This window comes from Heliconius melpomene, chromosome 1 (genome assembly GCF_056956725.1).
Source record: "Heliconius melpomene rosina isolate 202511_hmr_F chromosome 1, ASM5695672v1, whole genome shotgun sequence".
Taxonomy (NCBI): Eukaryota; Metazoa; Arthropoda; class Insecta; order Lepidoptera; family Nymphalidae; genus Heliconius; species Heliconius melpomene.
This window is the reverse complement of record NC_140389.1, coordinates 8,596,753-8,619,346: the sequence shown is the minus strand read 5'-3', so window position 1 is coordinate 8,619,346 and position 22,594 is coordinate 8,596,753. Positions and strand designations below refer to the sequence as shown.

The following is a 22,594-nucleotide window of genomic DNA, read 5'->3' as shown; positions in this document are numbered from 1 at the left end:
TACATTTATGCTTAGTTATATTTATTTTTATTTTGGTTTTATGAACTAATTTAATTTTATATCATTATTTAGTTCAGATGATGTATGGCTCATTTTATCTGAAGTATCTGGAGGTCCTTTTGAGACGTTAAAGGAATTTCAAGTAGAGCCCAACTCTACCTTCGATATACCAGTCTACTTTAAACCTAAAACTATTGGCAAGCATGAGGTGCTTTTAACTTTATATATGTTATCATTAGGTACAGTATTAGAAGATATGGTAATTTTGGTGATATACATAATTCGGATTTGCTCATGTGTCTGTTGAAGTGTGTGAGTGATTTACTGGTATTATTTTTGAGAGAGATGAGAGAATGTTTATCTCAACAAAATGGCTATTTGCTCAGACTGTTCTTACAGTCAATGACATTGGTCATGAAATCGTAGATTGTGGTCAGCCTGCCTCTATGTGAGGTAAGCGGCGTTATGATATCGCCTACCTAGTATAGAGGTACCCGTAGGTAAAATAGGTGAGGCCCTCGTGGCACAGCGGCACTAGGGTGTGACTGAACACGATGGTTGTGGGTTCGATCCCCACTCGAGGAAGTGAAATATTTATTTACGTTTATATTTTCATTTCTTCGCTCTGGTGTCGAGGTAAAGCGTGGCGTTGAGTTCTGCCACTCTACACGCAATGCCTGCAGAATTCGGCAGAAAGTGGGGAACGAAGTGTCTCAACACTAGGTTCCCTTTGCTTATATATTAATAATAGTACTAATATTGTATTAACAGAGTCAAGTCTTATACTCTCCTCTGGGAGAGAGTGCTCTCTTTATTACATTGGTGGGCACAGCGCTGCATCCCAATGCTAACGGCACGATCACAATCACAGTTTCGGCCAAAGAGATATGTACTAAGGAATTACTTGTTTACAATATTACTGAGGTTTGTATATTTTAGGTACAAATATGCTTTAAAATATATCATTTAAAAATATTATGTATAATAAATAATATGCTGATGTCAAGTTTCCAGAGTCATACGTTGTTTCTACGGAGATTGTTAGAATAGTGCCTGAAAAATTCGAAGGCTACTATGAAATAAATCATCCTGACACCGTCAAAGTATGGGGAGAGGCGACTGCCACTTGCCGGTGGACTTTTGCGTGTTACGAAGAGTGTACTATGTATACAAAGGTATGAAATTAATATCCTAACTAATAATATCTTCTATATTATATATATATAAGGAGATGTTCCTACTGACTTTACTCGTTTATTTTCATAATATGGACACCCACTTAGAAGAAATTTTGAAATAGGGGTTGAAAGATATGAAATAGGGGTTGAAAGTTTGTATGGAAAAATATTTAAATAGCCACCGATTTAAGAAAAATAGAAATTTAGTCCTCCTATATAAAAAAAAACATTGAACACGTGTTCATGGTTTATTAGAATTCACACTGAAAAAAACTCTGAAAAAAATTTCGTAAATATTCGTATAGTTCTAGCGAGCGTAGCCAGGTTCAGCACAGGTTCGCTAGTTTATTTATATATTAACTAGTGGGCCCGGACGCGGCTACGCTCGCGAAAATATAAGCCTAAATAATTAAAATAAGTTAAAAAATAATAATAAGTGGAGATTTATTATTAGAAAAAATATCTGAGTAACCGAAATGAACAAACAAAAGAAGTAAAAGAAGGAAAAAGTATCTAAAGTTTGCCGTGCGCGCGTACTAAATTTTTCTATATTAAATAATTACTAATTTTTGCGAACAATATTTAATAAAATCCCAAATGATTAAAATTACGATATTTTAAGTGTATAACATCGGTATAGATAACCGAACTGAGATAAATTAATTATAAGCAGCAAATAATTACAAAAAAAATAATAGTAATTCGAAAATATATAAAAATTTACAAAATCATCAAAGTCATCTGCCCGTTCGCGTCGGTCATACTATACCACTCGTAGGCTAGGTCATTTTGAATCAGTGACATCTTAATTATTTATTAGAATGTTATACAGTAAACTATAATTTCCATCTAGATAAAATGCTAAAAGTGACTATTATAATTATTTTCATAAGGATGAATATCAAATTATAGAAATAATGTGGGTGACGTTTTCTTAAAACAGCAAACTTTGCAAGCCGATGCTTAGCAACGCGTAGCGACGATTGTTATTAACATGGCGGAATAAATTCCTTGTCAAATTAATTATTTTAATATATTGGTATATAACGAAAATATTACAAATATGAGAAAAAAAAAGTATCCTATGTTCATCCCGGGACCCTCAAGTATCTCTATATGAGTATTTTATCACAATTAAATTAGCGGTTTGGCCCTGATTGCGGAAAAGACAGACAGACAGACAGACAGAGTTACTTTCGAATTTATAATATAGGTATGGATAGGTCTGCCTCATTATTCATATATTTAGTAGAAAACAAAGAATATTTTTTGGTGTTGCTATAAGATTACTTCGACTTTTATTAATAACAACCGTCTATAATATAGTCTATAGCAGTGGTTCCCAACCTGTGCGCCGCGGCGCCCTATTGCGCCATAGAAAGTAAAAAGGGGCGCCGTGAGTTAGTTCCTAAATCTAAAATCGGAAACCTCAAAATCTCTTGAGAAACTGTGCGGAGACCACCAAGCTCAACCGTCACATTGTTTTGACTAAGAACTGTCGTACTTTATTATTCTTAATTGTTATTTTCTCATTTAAATAAATAAAATTCAATTTCATATTAGTGTAGGTATCTATTTCTTTCGACTGTTTTTTTTTTCTAATAGCGAACTAGCTTGGGTAGGGCGCCGTCAAAAAATACCAAACTTGTAACTGCGCCGCGAGCTGAAAAAGGTTGGGAACCCCTGGTCTATAATATTAAAAAAAATGAATTAACCTACAATCTTATTACAATTATTTATTTATCTCTAGGTTTCGTTTATAAATGAAGACAATCGTGAATATCAATTTTACAATGTAGAGCTAACTGTGACCGCTAGTCAAATAGTGGACACGCTTATATTTACTTCGCGAGCACGTGAATCGATTAAAAAGGAACTCGTTATTAAGAATCCTCTCGGCTTCGATGCAGACTTTTATATACAATGTGATAAATTAGAAATCCCTGATGTCTTGAAAATTAGTAGAAACTCCGAGGTAATTATTTCATTTTATGGTCTATTGGATTAATTGAAAAATAATTTTCCTTGAGTTCAAGATCTAGTAATATTTAGAATAAGTAATGATTATATTAAACGATTTAAATTGCATTTTTATTTCTAACTAAAACTAAGTACTACCCATTTTTTTAGGCGACACTCGTAATGGTATACTCTCCTCTAGTGGTGGGTGAGTTTGAGGAGTTATTAGAAATAAGCAACGACTTTGTAGGTGCATACGTTTATAGCGTAATATTGAAATGTCTTCCTGCTAAAGTAAAAAATCTAGAGTTTTCTACGCCCCTGGGTTCAAGTATTCCACTACGGTTGCGAGTGCAAAACAAAACTGATATGCGAACAGATTTCATAACAACGGTTAATATTATTTTTATTTATTTCACATATTGTTTTTATTTGCAGATTAGCACTTATGCGGAAAGAAGATAATATTTGATCAGTATCAAATCTTTACAATATACATATATTACATCCTTTTACACATAAGCTATAAATCTAAAATGATTATAATTGAAAATTAAAATTCTAAGCAAAATCTATGTATTACTAAGTAATAACTCATTTTAAAGGTTTCCCATCCATCGATAATAACGGAAAGGGAATACGGACTAGGTCCGTATGAGAGAGGAAAGTTTCAGGCTTGGTTCGAGCCAACAGAGTACGGAGTTCAACACTGCAATGTATCGTTCATGTCACCCATTGCAGGAGAGTTTGTGTTCGTATTTTTCTAAAAAGTAGCTACTATAAGAGTGATTGATATTGTTTTCCACAAATCAACTTAATAGAGATATTTTATTGAAATCGTTAAGAACATAAAAGAAGTGTCATGATCAATTACAAAAACCTTATTCAAATATAAGTAAAACTAGAGGATGTCATTTTAGTCGTATTGAAATTTTTTACGTCGCAGGATTTCTTACTTTGAATAATATTTTGTCATTCACCACCAAACAATCCAAGTACAGACACCGAATCTGTTACGATTTTATTATAAATATAGATGTTGCTTCTGTTAATTTTGTATATAAATTGTGTAAATTTTATGTGCAATAAAGAATATTGTACCTATTGTATCAATCTATTAAAGTTGTTATATTTTTTTGTTAGTGTAGCTATTAATATTATTAAAATATATTAATTTTCCCCGATCATTTATTATTAATAAAATAATTGTAGTTTCAGTATCAAGGGTACGGCAATGGAGCCAAAACCACAGGGCCCGTATGAAATTAAGGCTGGTGGTTCTACTACTATTGAATTTAAAAATATTTTCGAAGAAACTCGAACTTTCAAAATAAACATAGATCGTGAAGAATTTCATATAAAAACTGTTTATGAATCAGTAAAACCGAAAAAGGTAATACTTTAACACATTCAATTTTCAATTTACTGTTATTGAAGTACAATGAAAGTATAAAATATAAAACAAAATGAAGAATGACTTCATTTTAAGATAATTCCTAGTAAGATGATTGTGGATTCTATTTTGATACGGATTAACGTTTTCACTTCACTTAGTTAGTTTTTTTTATTTATTGACATGAAAATGGAGAACCAAGTGGTCTATTACCAGACATTTATTATCTATCCCAAATGTTAAGGGCACAAGGTGTAAAAAAAATCTCTTTCATAATTTAATATCGTATTATTATTTGTTTTAGGATTTAAAAGTGATGGTATATTTGAATGATTTACCTCCAAGCAAGCAGTCTCTGATGCCCACTGGTTGTTTGACTATAGAGACGTACGAGCCGGCCGAGCCAAAAGTACAATGGATGTATTTCCTACAGGGAATTATGTGATTTAGATTGTAGTTTTCTAAACAATTGTATGTTATTTTATTATATTTAATAAATTTTATGTCGTATTTCATTGAATTTACAATTGAACGAAAAAAAAAATATTGTAACTCGTCATAAATTACTACTATTCTACACAATTTTTTTACCTTCACGCTGTAGCCCGCATTTAGCAGGGTAGGCCGATGGATATAAATTCCTACGTAGGATTGATTCACTCAGTTTCCCATGCACAGCCTATTTTTCGAGATATTACGTGTTGAGTGATGAATATCGTTTTCGGTCTCAATTAACATAAAAAATATATATTCAGATAACTTAAAATAACACTAAAAGAACAATTTGTGGTTAAGTAAAATTAAGAAGTGCTTAAAAAAATAAAACTTTATTTTCTACCAATCACTGACACTGAATTCCTGCACTACATCGTCGGTGTCAGGAATATCAATTTCTTTCACTGTATTCTTCTGTTCTTTTTTATTAGCTTTCTTCTTTATTTTCTTCTTTTTCTTTAATTCAGGTTTTTCAGTTTCTTCCTCCAACTTAAAATTGTCACCTTCGTCTTCATCATCTGATGGGAAAAGTACTAACGGACCCTTCCTTTCAGGTTTGCTAACCTTTTCCTCAGTTTCAGCTATCTTAGGCCTCTTTATTAAAGGCATTACACCAGCAATTTCATCGTTCTTTGTTATTTTCTTACGTTTCTGTATTCTATTCACTTTGTTCCAGCTCTCAAAGAATGCAAGCAATGGTGTGGCCTTAGCTTTGATTCTTGCTTCCCATGCTGCTGCCATCTTGTCGTCGTTTAGTGCGAAATTTATTTTAGCTCTTTCTTTTTCTATAAATTTAGTATTTTCTTCTATTTTATCTAATAGTTGGCGCATTCTTTTGGTGTAATTGGAAACGGAACACGATTTCAAGAATTGTTTTATCTGTAAATTGTTTAAAATAATAAGTTATTCAAAATTCTCCTAATATTAATTAAAGAAAAAAAATTGGACAGTAGGTTTCAAGTGAAAGAAAACATTAAACAATCCTTTTAACATATTGAATCCAAACCTTAAACTAAGTTTACTGTGAATTCTGTCACTGCTATGTAATCTCCTCATTATTTCAATGTAGAGCTACCTATATCCGCGGTAAGAGTTGGGCACTTTAGTATGTGTCATGCATTATATACAACTTTTAGCTATTTATTTTATTTTAATTTGATTACACCACTGGCAAAGGACCAGTAAAAACTATTTTAAAATGCTAACCTGCACTATCGCTAGTAAAGACAAATCTGGGAAAGCTATAGAATGTGATTCATTTGCTGTATACTCCAATAATAATGCATAAACTCTGTCTATTACAGAATCTTTGAAGCCATTCTCCATTAATTGTGATTTACCCAATCTGAGAATACACGAAAAATCTAACGGCTTCATTGACACTTTTTTATTCTTTTTGTTGAAATCATATGATGTTAGTACCTGTAATTTACAAATAATTATATAGTTAGTTATAATAAATTTTAATTTGAATATAAATTATTTTACAATTTGATTATCATGGTGTGAAAAATAATTTCAATTTTATTTTTCAATTTTAAGACTGCCTATCTAGAAGAAGAAGGTAGAAGATTCTATCTATGTATATACGGAAATTAAATATTGTAATTACGGTAACGTGATAGCGCGCGGTTCTGCCGATCGACGAGCAATGCCTCAGAAATTCGGTGAAAAGTGGGGAATGTTAGTGTCTTAAGGGGGATTGGAGTATCTTACACTAGATTCTCTCTGCCTATTCTACTATATAGGGATGTATCCCTATATCTTAGGAATAGGAATTGGAAAAGATCTCATAATTGCCAGTACTAAATAAATAACTTTAAAATTTCTTTTGTGGCAAAATACTTAACATAAAAAAACTTCATGAATACTAACCTCAACTAAAAATGGCAGTATTGGTATGAAAGTATCAGTTTCCTTTGATAAATGTATAAGTATTTCCACACAATGGAATCTTAGAGGATAATATTGATGTGTGGGTACTAGCTTTATTGTGTTTGTTATAACCATTACCAAAGGATATAGTAATGGCTGCAACTGAGACTTATTAGATGAAGCTGATATTAAATCGGCCCATAAATGTAAAGAATTAACATATTGCCAATTGTATACAGCTTGTCTATTTTCAACTTTCTGAACGACTATTGCATTTCTCAAGTGTATTGCAAGTTGTCTTATGTAAAGGAACACATGGTGATATGATACATTTAGGTCCAATGTAAACATTTCCACTAAGGATCTCCTCATAAAGTTTATGCCTGGCCATGTTGAAGGACTGACAAATTTGCAGTTTTTAACATAAGTCATATACATGGCCTTCAAAACTAAATCTAGAAGAGATGTTTGCTGATTTCTTGTTATTCTCAGAATACACAAAAATGCTAGAACTCTGACCGTTTCTTCACTATTACTCCAAAGTGAGATTAACTTTTTTAGTGCTCTTTTTGATATACTATTAAAACATGCCACATAAACTGACATTTGATGTAAATGCTTAAGAAGTACAGTTAGAATGTTTTCTGAACTAATTCCACTTAGTAATTTTAACAAATCTTTAAGATATGCCACAAGAGGACCTTTGATTTTTATAAAATGTTTACATTTTTGAGGATCTTTGCCAGACTGCTCCATGCCTAAGAACTTTTTTATTGCAGGTGGCAAATATAAGACACACATTTGAATGACTGCATTAAAAATAGATGAACCTGGAATGTAAGGAATTAAATCTTTGAAAATATACACAATAAATAAAGATATAGTCATTTTATAATTTTTGAAGCTGTTATGGCTGGATGGTGTGTGGTGAACCCTACACAAAAAAGTGATTATATTACAATTATTTTGATTTCCTTTCTCTACTACACAAAGTATAGAGCTAAGTTCCAGTTGTCTCAAACAATTTCCATCTTCCATGCCTACTCTGCTATGCAAGTAAAGTGTGAAACTGTTTAGCCAAATATTTAAAAAAAATGGTTACCTTCAACTTTAAATTCTCCAACAGATGCACCATCTTCACTAGTGGCTCTTATCATGGCTGCATTAAACACTTTTATAACAGTAGTTAATGTTGTTAATTTTATTTTACCTTCACTTTGTAGCTCTGATTGCCATTGAGCTAGCATTTTAAGTGTAATTTTTCCATGAACAACTTTAGCAGTTTCATCCTGTAATTTACAAAATTAGTAGTAGCAACTTTATATGTATTGTATTTATCTCTACAATATAATAAGATTTATGAGGTTGACGCATGGCAGGACCTTATAGATATATATTTTTTTACCTCAAAATCACTTTCATCACTGTCTCCAGTGAGTGGTCCGGGTGTATGCAGCTGATCATCGTCATCTTTATCATCTTTATTAGAAGCATCATCATCGGAATCAGTTTCGAAATTTAATAAATTTTCATCGTTTTCTTCAAGAAAATTATAAAAGTCTGGGTCTATCTTTTTCAACTTTTCTAGTGACTTTTTATGGGTTTCTGGTGATAGCTCTTCTTCTGAGTCTGCATAAACGATAATTCATATTAAAAACTGTTAACAACATTAACAAATATATGTATTTAGAATAATACTAACCTGAGCCGCTCTCAGGCGGCGGTTTAGATATTTTCTTGTCTTTCATATTTGTAGAAATTATATTTGGGTGCAGAACACAACCGTTTAATTAAATACTTATTTGTTTATAAAATACTAAAACAATTTCTTACAAAAAGATTGAAATTTTAACACGCTTATTCCTCGTGGTTATGTTTATGAAGTTGACATTTATGAATGAAGTTCTTACTTTTGACACTGATAGATGGCAGCAGCCTGCAACAGGCTAAATTATTTCATAAAATTCATTCATTAGTATGTGGTTTTTACCACTCAAAAATATAAATAATTTTTTTACCCAAGTAATATATTAGCCAAATTACCCAGAATAATATATATGGCAAATTATGTAAACTTGTGAACATTTTATATATAAAGAAATGATTTATTTATTAAATAAAAGTATATATTTAAAAGTGTATATTTATGTATCTATCTATTCTATCATCTAATATGTCCTTTATTATAGGTCAAAGAATAATATAGAATAATTATAGTGGCTTCACATACAATAATTATTTAGTTAATTAGCATTTAAAAATATTTTAATATAACAATAAAAAAATAATACAATAATATGCGAATAAGTGTCGATAAGCTACATATAGTACAACACTAAAAGTAGGCTATAAAGTATAAACCGGAATGTCAAAATTATTATGACGTTTTCTTTTTCGTTCTCATTAAGAAGTGACGAATAAGTGTTTATTTAGTGCTTTAAATTCCAAAATATGGCTGCTGAAATAAAACCTGCACCGAGAACGCCTAATGATAGATTTTCAACAACTAAAAAACCAGCACTTTTAAGTAAATTAGAAGGTTGTACCGATGATGTAAATGCAGCAGTTGTGATTCCTGGCGAAGACGGAGTTATTAGTGTTTGCGATGATAAGTAAGACTATATTGACTTTAAATTTTACTGTTGGACCGTCTAATATGTCTTTAAATATTCTAATGTGATAATTTAAAATTATATACTAGCCTTCACACACATAATAATAATCTAAAAAAATGTTTGTTTTTACTATTTTACGATTATAACAAATAGAATTTTAATACACTACTTACACTGATAATTGTTTAACTAATATAATGTGTTTATATTATTTAAAGGACTGTTAGAGTATGGCTAAAAAGAGATTCAGGTCAATACTGGCCAAGTATTTGCCAGTACATGCCATCTGGTTGCACATCAATGTTCTACACTCCTGAAACACGTCAACTATTCATTGGTCAAGAAAACGGCACGATTTCAGAATTTACACTAACTCCTGATTGCAATAGGATAAACCCAGTAAGTTCTAGACATTTTTTATATTTTTTTTGTTATTTGCGACCACCTAAAAGAATACTCAAGGAACCTAGTGTTAAGACACTGTTCTTAACTTTCCACCTGAATTTGAGTCACTGTGTGTTGAGTGGTAGTACCTAATGTCATACTATGTTTTGAACATAGAATATAGAATTTACAATAATTAATTGGATATGTTGTATTCAAAATCTACTCATTGGGGAATGAACAGAGTTTTAGTCTGCAACTATTGCATTTACTGGCAGTGTTACGACATTTTTGTCATCCTGTCACACTTTCTGCTGAATTTTGGAAGAAATGAAAATATTTAATATTTATTCGTCATATGGGCATCAAACCCACAATTTATTGCATGTACACACACCCACAATTTACAGTAACATGTTTGTACTCCTGCACCCTGACTGGCCTCAAGTCTCTATAGTTGCCTATATTGAATCTGGGTACTAATCCAAATTTTTTGTAAACAATTTATTTTAATCAGTCAGTCAGTTGAATACTGTTTGATAATATTTATAGAGATAATATTTAGTACAACAATTATTTTAAATGTTGACCTTCATTTTGACTGATAATGGATTAAATTTAATACTTTTTGTAATTCACCTTTATTTTATTTATGTTTATTCCAACTTAAATTTTCATTTACGATGGGTTTATCACGATAGACAGATCGACAGTACCTGGTAGATGGGGAGGTTAACACATATTCCATTTATCTTGAGTGATTTTTGACAGTTCAGCAGATATTCAGGATCTTTATTTTATTTTAAAAATCTGATTATTAATTGTTAGGCTGAGAGGCTGAGTGTTTGTATTTTTTTCCCTCCAAATAGCATCTAGCATATCAATCAATTGCTGTAAATCATTGCTTTATAAAAATCTAAGTAACATTGGAAGTTTTTATTATTTTTTATTATTAATAATAATTTTGAGGGACTTTAGTGAAAAAAATATTAAGATAGTTATTGACTTTCCCTGGAATAGAACAATTGATCCGTGGATTGTGATAAACTGTGTATAAATGATATTAATAAATCATTCATTGTTTTATATATTTTGAAAATGTTTCATGTTTTGTGACCTTGATTACTATAAAAATATATGTATAAATTTTTCTCAGCACTGCTGGTTAGTGTTCACAGTATTGTGTCAGTATTACATCATACTAGGTCATTTAATGTGTTTGATAATACCTGAATTGTATATTTTTCTTTCCTAAGATTTATTTCATACAATGCATATTGTATTCTTTTTATTATTTATAATATGTAAAATTACATAGATTTTTTTAACATTACTAATGAATATGAGGCCATTGCGGTAAAGTGGGACAGTCTCTTATTGCAAATGTGATGTTTGTGAGATCGTTCCCGATTTAGGGAATTCAATTATTTTTTTTCCGCACTCTGGTATCAGATAGGACAGCGTTGAGTTCCGCCACTTAACACGCAATGCTCACAGAATTCGGCGGTAAGTGGAGAGAGGATTGTCTCAACTCTAGTCTCCCGTCGTCTAGAGTAGGATACATGCGGAATACAGTGTGAAGCTGAAATAATAACAAAATTCTTTTAGACTCGTGAGTACTTGGCACATACGGCGCGAGTTACAGCAGTAGTGTTTTCTTTGAGCTGCGAGTGGGTGTTATCAGTTAGCCGAGACAAGCTTTTTTCTTATCACTGTAGCGAAACTGGAAGAAGGATTGGCGGCTATTCTTTTGAAGCGTGGTGCACTGCGTTGCAGTATCCTTTTTTTTACACATGATTTATATATATGATTTATATGGAATATGGTATAAGCGTTGGGAAATGTTATATATTTTAAATACATGTTTTCATATATTTAAAAAATAAGGAAAAAATAAGGAAAAATAAATCACTATTAAAACAATGTTTATATATGGTTCGCTATTGTAGCAGTAATATGGCTTCCAGTATGTTTATTTGAGAAAAGGCAAGAAGCCTTAGTGAAGTTACTACTAATATATGTGTGATATATATTTATTATAGTTATTATTGATGAATACACAACCGGTCAAAAGTTTGAGACCAGTAAAAAAAACTTTTTTACAAATACTTTTTCTAAATTTTTACAAACAGATTCGATTCCCAATCAAAATATGCTTTCATAGGTGATTACAGCGGACAGATAACAATGCTGAAATTAGATAATAACGGCGCGGCTTTAGTGACTACATTAAAAGGACATACCGGGTAAGTAAGACTATTAAATTTATTTTCTGGTTTTTGCGGGCTTTCTTAGAGTACTTAGTGTAGCCAGACAATTTCGTTTATTATTTTTTTGTTCCCAAGAATTACAAATATTGCATATTGAGAAGCGGAACCCAACGCAGCACTCTAATGTAAAATCGAGGAAACTTAAGCAATCTAAATATAAATGAATATACCTCTAAGAAGAAATTTAAATAATCTGATATTTCTGAGATAGGCATTAATTTTTCGGAAATAAAATAACAGTCAATAGCTTTCACGAATAAATAAAACAAAATAAAAACGACATATGAATAAAGTATGATTTATTTATGTCATCTACTTGATTAAGTCACAATCTTAATATTGATAATTTCTTTTTCTAGTTCTGTAAGAGTATTGAATTGGGCGCCGATACCTCAGTTGTTGTTCAGCGGATCTTTCGACCAAACCATTATTGTATGGGACATTGGTGGACAAAAGGGAACGGCTTATGAATTACAAGGTCATAGGTAATCATATTCATTTACATTACTATTCTATAAAAGCAAATTCGTTTAAATATAAAATTATAATCAAATTAAATTATTACGTAAATTTACATACTTATTTAAATCGCCAAATTTCTTACAGTATTTTAAATATCTTATATCGTAGTGCCCCCCAAATAAGATATTATATTCATTTTTGAAACGTTTCTTGGTTCCTTAGAATCTAATGAATCACTACAAAAAATTCAGCATCTTTATTCAACTAATAAATGTTATAAAACTTCATTTAATGAAACTCTGTACGCCATGTTGACCTTTTGTGACGTCAATTGGTCAGTGATCTTGTAAACAAATGCACTCATATTGACAACAAGGGTTGGCAATTTGCATACATTACCGTATGACATCATGTCCCCACAACCGACCCGGCAATCGATCGATCGACTATTTATATCTGGATTTGTCAAATACCAATATTTTTTATTAATTTTTATTTTACCTTTGCGTGTAAGAAAATTTTGCAATGCTATTTTCTCTCACTTCTGATCGAGTTGCTTGCTTGAAAATGACGTCACAGATTTTGCCACAGAGACCGTACTTTAATGTTTAATATCTCAGTCATGTTTAATATCTTCGAAGATAGAAAAAAAATAAAAACAGATTCTTCTATATTGCTTTTTTCTCGAGTTATCTATTTTTCATATATGCTGATAACAAAAAAAGTTGGTGTGACTCATTAGTAATAACATGAACCAGCAATAAGGTGACGGGGCTGTGGTACGTGGGCGGCTGCCAGCGGCTGGTGTCGTGCGGCGAGGACGGCGCGCTGGGTGTGTGGGACATGGGCGTGCAACGCCGAGAGACGCCCGCGTGGCGCGAGGCCGACTTGTGCCAGCTGTGCCGCGCGCCCTTTATCTGGAACGTGCGCGCCATGATGGAGAAGAAGCAGCTGGGTGAGTGCTCGTTATACCGTTACAACTTGACATCTATCAACGTATGTCCGTTCTGGATTTATTTATTTAAATTTAAACGAACACTAAATGCTAACGAAGCATATATATTATATTTACAGACAGCAATCGGTTACAATGTATTGATATGTATTCGTGTGTGTCCTGCAGGTCTGCGGCAGCACCACTGCCGCTGGTGCGGCGCGGCGGTGTGCGGCGCGTGCTCGCCGCACCGCCTGCCGCTGCCCGTCATGGGCTTCGAGTTCCCGCAGCGCGTGTGCGCCGCCTGCTACGACACGCTGCGCCACGAGCCGTGAGTAGACAAGTCACCCCTTGTGCTAGGATAGCTTAGATAATTATAGAATTTTTTGTACTACAGCCCTAAGAATCTTTTGTTAAATGCCATTTAATTTTTTTTTATATTTTACGAAAGGCCTATTATTCAGCTACATTATTGAGTTGAAAAATCACGAACCCAGATCCAACCCATCAGACCCAACAACTGGACTGTATATTTAAATTGCTAAATGTAATAATAATATTTCACATAATGTAAGTTTATTTTCTTAAACGTTTCAGACGCGAGTCCCTAGCGTCTTTCCATGATATGAAGCACGCAGTAGCGTCTCTCTTTGTAGACGAAGCAACGGGACGCATGTGCACAGCGGGGAAAGATAGAGTTATAAAGGTATTTATTGCATTATTTACAACATTAATTAATAAATTAATTATAAATATTTCAAATACTAAATTTTCAACGATTAACTTTGATATTGTAGATATAGCATATCCTTCCTTGAGAAATGGACTGTCCAATATAAAAAAAATAATTCGTATAATTAAAAAAGATTACTATTAGTAAAGATTTTGGCGATTGTACAAATTTTAATAAATGGGTGAAAAGTGAAGACAACTTTTATCAAATTTTTAACTTTTCAAATGCTTCGCACTGTATCCCGCATATAGCAAATTAGTTAGAGGGAACCCAGCCGCTTAGGTACGTTACTCTGGTCCTCGCCACCGCCCAATTTTGGAGACATTGCATGTTGAGCGGCGTAACTCAAAGCCACGCTTTATCAAGATAAACAAGTTACCAGAGCGTAAACATTTGCGCATTGTTCAGCCGGGAAGAAAATAATCAAAACTGAAATAAATCTAAAAACTAAATTTGCGCAGCCAGCTAATTTAAGGGCGGCCACACGACGGACTCGTCGATCGTATTGTATGTGTTATATACGTATATATTTTTAATTCTTCTGTAGGTATGGGACATCAGTGTTTTACTTGCGCCTGCGCCCAAACCCGGTACTAGCGACCAATGAACAACGACCTACGCAACGTCCATACAATATCAACGATGTTTAATATATAATCTGTACTATTTATATACAAAATGTATAAAATATGGAGAAACGTATTAAAATATTAATTTATTTTTAAGTTAAATGATAATATAACTGTTTTATTATTAGTCAAAAAATTTCTATTGTTTTCTTGGTAGTCTATTATGTATTGTATTATTTAGATGAAGCCATTTTTTTTTGTTAGATAAAACATTTATTCGCTATAATATGGTAGCGTAAAATGTATATTGAAGAAAAATAATCATTGTATAGTTATTTCTTCTTTTTTATTAATTCTGTATTCAAACATATTATTTGATTTTTTTATTTGTTTAATGATTTGAATCGATTTCAATATAATTTCGTTGAAATCGATATTGCTGTCAAAGAATAGTCTAATATTGGCAAAACTAACTAAAAGAGATGAGAGTATTTTTTTCTTATATTAATTAATTACTATTTAAAATAGGTTAATCGAGAATATTCCAAAAAAATATTATTTCATACTTTAAATTTAGTAGAAACTTTATACCATCCATTATTTTGAAATATGCTTAATTTAAATTAGTGAAACGTAATATTAAAGGTCCAACGAATGGGTTTATTTAAGATTTATTTTATCCAGCTATCTTAATGTAAGACTGAATCTTTCAGGATAATAATATAATTTATAAAGAGATCTTTGGATACTAGTTGAGTGTGTAGATTAGATTTTACAGTTAAAAAAAGGTTTATACCCTTGACAGAAGACATCTTGTTTTTGATAGGTGAGTAAGATTATAGAAATGGTTGTTTAAGCATTTTATTTTATATGTAATTTTTAATAGCGGTTAATTTTTTAATTAATCTTGTAATACATACTTAGAAGCTTAACTTTTGCATTATACCAATATATAAAATATTTGTTGAGGCCAGTCGTGGCACAGGGGCACAAAGTGTTACTGTAAGCGCGACTGGTTGTGGATTCAATCTTCGCTCGAGGAAATGAAATATTTATTTATTATAAATTAATATTTCTATTATTTCGCTCTGATGTCGAGGCAAAGCGCGGCGTTGAGTTCCACCACTCAATACACAGTGCCTCCGGTTTCGGTGGGAAGTGGGGAATGGAGTGTCTTAACACTAGGTTCCCTCTGCCTACACTGCTGTGTACGGGATACAGCGTGAAGCTGATTTGATTTGAAATATTTTTAAAACTTATTTTTATTAGATTTCACTATCTTACTGCGCCACGGCGGACTCTTTATTTTATAAACTACTATGGCTGTTTCGCTTAAATTAAATATTTGTAACAAGGCTTCGTAAATGCAAAAGCGACCATTTCGTTTTTTATATGAAAATTAACTATTGGTACAGGTAGATAAAATTGAAAATTATAAATATATAAAATGTGTTCATAAAAGCTATTTAATCTGTGTCACGGACACGTTTCGACCAAATCTAATGTGGTCTTTTGTTAGACTATTTATTTTTTCTAGAATGTGCTATTTGCTTTATATATTGAATATCGAATAAGTTGTTTTTTTATTAGTAATTTGCCATTTCTCTTCGACATTATTTTCACTATATTTGATAATTAAATGTTAATATTTTTTAAATCTCTGTTGGTTATAAGTTAGCCATATAATAAAATCATGTAAAAGCTATTAAAAAAAACACAATTCCTGCACATGCATGTTTTTTTTATAAATATATATATTTAAAACAATTGCATTTTTATTAGATTATAAACGGTAAATGTCCTGCTGAAATTATCAAAAGTTGCATTTTGTGTGAATGCTTCCTTATTTTTGTTATTAAATAAAAAAATAGTACTTATTATTACAATATATAATGATTCCTCTTTTTAACAGCAACTCCTAAATAAAATATATCATAATTATGTTATATGGTTACTTTTATTGTATTAAATATGTATACAGTTTGACTTTTTTACAATGTTATATTGTAAAATATAATTAATGTAATAGTTCAATATATTTTTGTGTAACATTTATGTATCGATTATATCGATATTAATTTCCGGTGTACCAAACGATTAATTATATACATATAAAAAATAACGTCGCATTATTCACACCCGGAAACTGGTGTCTATTCTGAACCGTATATTAAATATTAAGCTGCATCTACATGAGTTAATTTATAATTTGATTGAAAAAAATACTTAATTTTTTCCAGTGTAGACCACGATTAACCTAAAGCACGCTGATTGGTTATATATGATAATGTTTATTGTGAATTTAATTGTATATTATATATACATATATTGAAAAGCTTTCAAATCGGTTGCCAAATATGTAGCGGGACTAGTCTTGTAGTTTGGTCGTCATGTATACTGATTTATATTACTTGTGCTATAATCTTATATTATATAAAAAAAACATATTATTTACATTGTGTAAGGTTCGGATTAAACATATATTTAATAGAAATTACGTTTATGTTACTAAAAGATAAATATTTTTTTATTCACTGAGCTTATTTGTGTTTGTAAGTAACACTGTAACATAAAAGTCATTTCATGTGTAATTATTGGATATGTTATGTTGAATCTACTACATAGATCGCTTAAAATTTTTATGCCAATAAAGTAATGAATAAATTATTGTCTATTTCTTTTACATTTTGAGGTAGCTTGATATTGGTTAAAATTAAGAGCGAGGCAGTGGAGCGCACTGTTAATTCTAAATGTTAAATATTAATAAATACTAAGAGTAATGGGTTTGATACAAATGTCAATGACACGGTCAGCCTTTGTAATCAGGTACGTCGTAATATCTTCCACGATCTTCTTTTCCTTTTATCTTTTTTTTCTTTACCAGTAATGGCTTCAGCTTAATACAGCATGTAACATTAAAGAAGCACTCAGCCAGGGCATGTATACAGCTCTTTGAACACACAAACTTGTCCATTAAAAACCTGATCCTTAGGACAAGTAAGGTAAGTCCTCACACCGGTTACGCAGAAATAATACTTTTTACATTCCGTTCCCTGTTGTAAATAGAAACCGTCTCGGTCACAATATTTTCCGCCGTGCTCGATCATACCACGCTTAGGAGATCCGCATATGTGGTTAGCGGGTTCCACACACGTCTGTCCGTCGAATATTTTTCCGCCGAGGCACGTTAATGTTGCTAGTCTGTCGCCGCCCTCGCAGTAAAAGTATCTGTCAACAATTTATTTTAAATAAACATTTTTGCGAAATATTATTTAAAAAATGACTTAGTAAAGATGTAAATTATTGGTATACCTGTGGCAATCTGAATCCAATTCAGCGTGGTAGCCGTCTGCCAGGCTGGAGCACGAGTAGTCTTCATTAGGGCACACGTCAGAGTGTGTTGGTACACACGACTCGCCATCGAAGGCGCGTCCCGCCGGACAGGCGTAGACGGCTTTCTCGCCGTCCACGCAAGCGTAGAAACCCCTGCAGCCAGCGTCGTTAGCACGATAGCGACCGTCGGCCCTGCCGTAGCAGGAGTCGCGTTCTAAACTAGGACACAAGTATTGCGATACTTTTGAACAACGGACACCATCGTAGACCTTTCCTGCCGGACATTCTAGAGCAATCTTCATAGCACCCTCGCAATGAAAATAATTTGTACAATTAGAGTCTAGATCCTGGTAAGTTCCACTGGGCATCCCCACACATTCCCGGGCCTTCTTTGGACCATCACAATAAAAGGAATCCTTGGAGACGCAACCTACGCCGTCGAATACTAAGCCACCGGCACACGACCCGCGAGTTGTTACTCGTTCCCGCTGACACTCGTACCAGGAGTAACAATCCTTCCAATCTCTGTATAAGCCGTCTTGTCTGTTGAAACAGGGGCTCCTAGCAGGAGGTGGGCACTGTGTTTGCGCCGCAGGCTCACATCCGCTTCCAGAAAAGAGTAACCCAGGCTCGCACACTCCGCGCCGGATTATTCTACGTGCTTCACATACGAAGTATTCCCTGCATCCAGTCGATCGATCGGCGTAAGCGCCGTCAGGAGCTTTCTGACATAACGAGGAGCAAGCTTCATCGGAGCAAAAATCAGCATCTCCCGCCGGAAGCGGAAAGGCGGCCGAGCGCGGCGGCGGACACGTACTGTAACACTTTCCGCCACAAGATGCCACACTACGTAATTCTGCACCCTGACACCATAGAGTGCGACGACATTCGTGGGAGGAATCGGGATACTGTCCGTCAGGGAGGCCCGCGCATACCGGCTCGTAACAGGTGCCGGCGCCGCGGGAACAGGCTTGCCGCGACAAGTCGAACCAGGATCCAGATGGACAAATGTGGTCTACGGCGGTGCCGTTAGCGCAGCGGTAGTAGTGCCGACACGCGGTGCCGGGGGTCGCGTACGCGAGGGTGTCTGCCGGCGCGCATATCCGCCGAGTACAAGAGGTGCTGCGTCGCGGGACGCAGGCGGCGGCTGTCTCACTGAACACGCGCCCCGGCGCGCACACGTAGCGTCCTCTGATTATTCCACCAGCACAGCGTACATACTCCTGACAGTCAGCATCGTAATTTGCATTTAGGCCATCCTTTCCGCATACGATGTCATTGCCATCTACGAATAAATTTGAGTGATATAGAAAGCATTTAAATAAATCCAATGCGCCAATAAGTAAATCCAATAAACATATAATTTTAAAAACTTATAAGACTATTTTATATTGTTTTAAGATCTCGATATTAATAGTTTTTGAGGATAAAAAATATAATATTTTTAGTCCGCATTATATTAAGAAAAATCTATGTTGTATTCGCACGAAACTCACTTGACAATAGCGCAGCGGCGGCAACAGTGAGGAGGCTGGTGGCAAGCGCGAGGCGGTGCGCACGCGCAGACATGTCGGCTGCGACTGAGCGCGCGCAGGTGACGCACCGGATAGGGTTCCTTGACATTCGCACGTCCCCGCGGTAACTTGATCCCTGCGATGGCCCGGATGCTGCCTTCGAGCTAGGAATCTAGACACGCCTTGTTTCGCAGCGCCTGCCGTTGACGACTCGCCGAGATGTCGACCGAGAAGACGACCCTGACCTTTAGCATCATATTATGTAACTCGAAACAGAATTTTCACTCTTTCTATAATTGACCTCAGATAGAGCTTCTTTTTGTGAAATATTATTTTGCCTTGTATCTGAATTTTAAAATGTATAATATTAAATGTAAACAATAATTTTATGTTAACGAGATTTCCATTACTTTTTTATCTTCAATGCTCGGTTATCATTCTACGATCGCATCCGTGGGAAACATGCATAAAAAATTTAACAAAAAATATTACGTCAAATGGTAATGGAATAATGAATACTTGGTATCGCGACAGATTCTCTAAGAAATTGCACTTATACAGCAACGACAGTCGTCTGGGAACTTACAAAGATGCAAATTAAATTATATACCATATTATAGACCATAATTAAAAATCAATTGAATAGGTACTAAATCCAATTAACGTAGAAAATGGAAAAAATGGCTCCAAGATTAGCTTTGAATTTCTCCTCAATTAAAATTTGCTGACACAAAAAATGCTTGGAATGGCATCTGTGTTCGATCGCCACGGGCCGTCCTCCGCGGGTCGCGACGTAATGGTCACCGATGTAGTCGATGTTCTCATCGGGCGATCATTATTTTGCACCTTTGAAACAAGCTTCACTGCCAATTTATCACTAATATTTAAATTGTATTTTATTGTCATTATTTTTGAAATAAGTGCTTTTCGCAATAATTAGATCTGTATTTATGAGATCTATAAGACAAAAGTAGGTACGCCATTGCCAATCACGCGAAACTTGCAAGAATAAATATATTCGGTCAATAGCAATTTAGGTGAAAAACCCAAAGTGGGAAAATCCTAAGTAATTTAGGTAAATTGACCGTGAAGATAAAATAGAAAATATTTGTAGTATGTTTTGGTCATCATCTTTTGCTGCATGAAAGAAAACTAAATATAATCTTCGCTTATAATTCCATCTTCCTATGAATTATAAGATATCAGGTAAGATTTATACAATTGAAGCCAGTAGGGGCACAAGCTTACGACTGGAAACACGACAAGTTGTGGGTTCTATACCCACTCGCGGAAATAAAGAATTCCGCCACTCAACACGCAATGCCTTTAGAAATCAGCGAAAATTGGGGAACAGTAGTGTCTTAATGGTAACAGTGTGTCATGTGCGGGATACACAATAAAGGTAAAAATAATAATAATAATATAAATTGAGCTAAATATGAATTTAACATCAGCCCAGAAGCCTGTTTCAGCACAATCAGTATGAACTGCATATACGAGTATGCATCTAATACGCGGACCGGATCAAGTCAGCATTGCCACAACCGCCACAAGGTCGTTAAACTCACGTAACACGTGATTATTAATTAAATTATGATATATGAATACTTTTTGCACAGTCACTATGACAAATGTCATGTGCCGTTTCAATTAACATTCCATCAGATTAACTACCGCCATCAGTTTTTATAATACATGTTACAATAGCCAGAGGGCAGCGGACATGTTCCTTTTGTATTTGGATATGAAGCTGGAGGTTCCGCCCGGTTTATACCGCGGAAGAGAAATGAGCGGGTAATGTGTAGACGGAACGGAATTATATTTAAAATAGATTTACACTTCCATCAACAAAGATATATCACTCCAAATTTTTTCGGAGTGTCTTAACACTAGGTTCCCTCTGCCTACCCTTTTATGTGCGGGATACAGCGTGAAGTTGAATTAATTTGAGTTTGAAGTTTGAGTTTTGTAAATCTTATAATATATGTGATAAAACTACTACTATACTATCTAAACTCAAAAGTGATGCTCATATGTATTTAAAATAGACCTATATGTATGCTACCATTATATGTTTACCAATAAAAAAATATTCCTTGTTAATTAATATAATAATAACAATAACTGTAGAAGGAAAATAATATAAAATTAAGTTAAACATGGTTAAGTACTATAATTTAAAAACACGTGTCGACTCTATTGCATCGAAATGATTTATTCCACAAACAATCTGTTGCATTTAATGACCTAATTATTTATTAACACCTATATGACTTTGTAATGATATGGATGTATTACACAATTAATAAATAGGTATTCCCTTATAATAAGTAAACAATAAGTAATAACTTATTTTTTCAACTTCCCAATGTGTACGCCACGGTAGGTAGAGGGAGTCTAGTGTTATGACACTCTGCTCCCAACATTCCGCCGAATTTTAGAGAATTTTTTTGAGTAGTGGAACTCAACGCCGTTCTTTTGCCTCGACACCATAGCGATGCAATAAAAGTATTCAATATTTCACTTCCTGGAGTAGGAATCGAATCAACAAACTGTTGCGTTTACAGTCACACACTCGATTAACCTCAAAAAAATTAATTAATTCACAAAATTATTTTCAATGATAAACAATCTTAAGACTAAAAACAATTCTGCATAAATACATAGTTTTATTTAATAGTACCCTTATGAACGCACCTTTACAATTCAATTTAAAATAATGACATTTTTCCTATAATATAATACCTACATCTCAAATGTAATGAATGAATGTATTTCAATTTCCATATAATATATTATATAAAGCAACATTTAAACAAGAATAGTTTAAGCGAATGTCATTCTATTGTTTCGAACGCAACCTTTAACTGTCATAAAGGT

The 22,594-nt window shown here is 33.5% G+C and overlaps 4 protein-coding genes across 4 annotated transcripts in view; 2 read left to right on the top strand and 2 right to left on the bottom strand.

Annotated features, from left to right (window-relative positions):
- The window catches only part of LOC146541204 (hydrocephalus-inducing protein-like), a 40,225-nt gene extending 35,192 nt beyond the window's left edge, over nucleotides 1-5,033 (top strand). Inside the window, 8 exon segments of the mRNA XM_085194948.1 lie at nucleotides 73-208; nucleotides 772-924; nucleotides 1,008-1,175; nucleotides 2,929-3,153; nucleotides 3,309-3,530; nucleotides 3,743-3,888; nucleotides 4,350-4,530; nucleotides 4,835-5,033. Coding sequence (XP_085051074.1) covers nucleotides 73-208; nucleotides 772-924; nucleotides 1,008-1,175; nucleotides 2,929-3,153; nucleotides 3,309-3,530; nucleotides 3,743-3,888; nucleotides 4,350-4,530; nucleotides 4,835-4,975 — 1,372 coding nt within the window. The 3' untranslated portion in view covers nucleotides 4,976-5,033.
- A 305-nt stretch (nucleotides 5,034-5,338) lies between these two features.
- On the bottom strand, nucleotides 5,339-8,805 carry Noc2 (Nucleolar complex protein 2). Its single transcript, XM_085193008.1, has 6 exons — nucleotides 8,603-8,805; nucleotides 8,306-8,529; nucleotides 8,003-8,189; nucleotides 6,901-7,730; nucleotides 6,232-6,447; nucleotides 5,339-5,904 (listed from the first exon to the last, which is right to left on the bottom strand). Exons 1-6 carry the CDS (start codon nucleotides 8,646-8,648, stop codon nucleotides 5,365-5,367), a joined length of 2,043 nt encoding a protein of 680 aa, XP_085049134.1. The 5' UTR covers nucleotides 8,649-8,805; the 3' UTR covers nucleotides 5,339-5,364.
- Nucleotides 8,806-9,252: 447 nt separating this feature from the next.
- On the top strand, nucleotides 9,253-17,532 carry Wdfy2 (WD repeat and FYVE domain containing 2). The gene is made up of 9 exons (XM_085192959.1): nucleotides 9,253-9,512; nucleotides 9,734-9,914; nucleotides 11,508-11,674; nucleotides 12,032-12,145; nucleotides 12,529-12,654; nucleotides 13,390-13,586; nucleotides 13,755-13,896; nucleotides 14,163-14,271; nucleotides 14,846-17,532. The coding sequence occupies exons 1-9, from the start codon at nucleotides 9,352-9,354 to the stop codon at nucleotides 14,903-14,905; spliced, it is 1,257 nt and encodes a 418-aa protein (XP_085049085.1). The 5' UTR covers nucleotides 9,253-9,351; the 3' UTR covers nucleotides 14,906-17,532.
- A 124-nt stretch (nucleotides 17,533-17,656) lies between these two features.
- LOC146541201 (uncharacterized) lies at nucleotides 17,657-19,784 on the bottom strand. The gene is made up of 3 exons (XM_085192946.1): nucleotides 19,697-19,784; nucleotides 18,180-19,485; nucleotides 17,657-18,095 (listed from the first exon to the last, which is right to left on the bottom strand). The coding sequence occupies exons 1-3, from the start codon at nucleotides 19,767-19,769 to the stop codon at nucleotides 17,795-17,797; spliced, it is 1,680 nt and encodes a 559-aa protein (XP_085049072.1). The 5' UTR covers nucleotides 19,770-19,784; the 3' UTR covers nucleotides 17,657-17,794.
- Between the last annotated feature and the right edge of the window lie 2,810 nt (nucleotides 19,785-22,594).

Bases quoted from the DNA above. Each gene is read 5' to 3' on its own strand.
- Wdfy2 (XM_085192959.1), top strand. From the start codon at position 9,352: ATGGCTGCTGAAATAAAACCTGCACCGAGAACGCCTAATGATAGATTT. The intron at 9,513-9,733 runs GTAAGACTATAT...TATTATTTAAAG, and splicing joins ATTAGTGTTTGCGATGATAA to GACTGTTAGAGTATGGCTAA. The intron at 13,897-14,162 runs GTGAGTAGACAA...TAAACGTTTCAG, and splicing joins GACACGCTGCGCCACGAGCC to ACGCGAGTCCCTAGCGTCTT.
- LOC146541201 (XM_085192946.1), bottom strand. From the start codon at position 19,769: ATGTCTGCGCGTGCGCACCGCCTCGCGCTTGCCACCAGCCTCCTCACT. The intron at 19,486-19,696 runs GTGAGTTTCGTG...ATTTATTCGTAG, and splicing joins CGCCGCTGCGCTATTGTCAA to ATGGCAATGACATCGTATGC. The intron at 18,096-18,179 runs GTATACCAATAA...AATTGTTGACAG, and splicing joins TTGGATTCAGATTGCCACAG to ATACTTTTACTGCGAGGGCG.
- Noc2 (XM_085193008.1), bottom strand. From the start codon at position 8,648: ATGAAAGACAAGAAAATATCTAAACCGCCGCCTGAGAGCGGCTCAG. The intron at 8,530-8,602 runs GTTAGTATTATT...TCGTTTATGCAG, and splicing joins GCCGCCTGAGAGCGGCTCAG to ACTCAGAAGAAGAGCTATCA. The intron at 5,905-6,231 runs GTTAGCATTTTA...AACAATTTACAG, and splicing joins CTTTACTAGCGATAGTGCAG to ATAAAACAATTCTTGAAATC.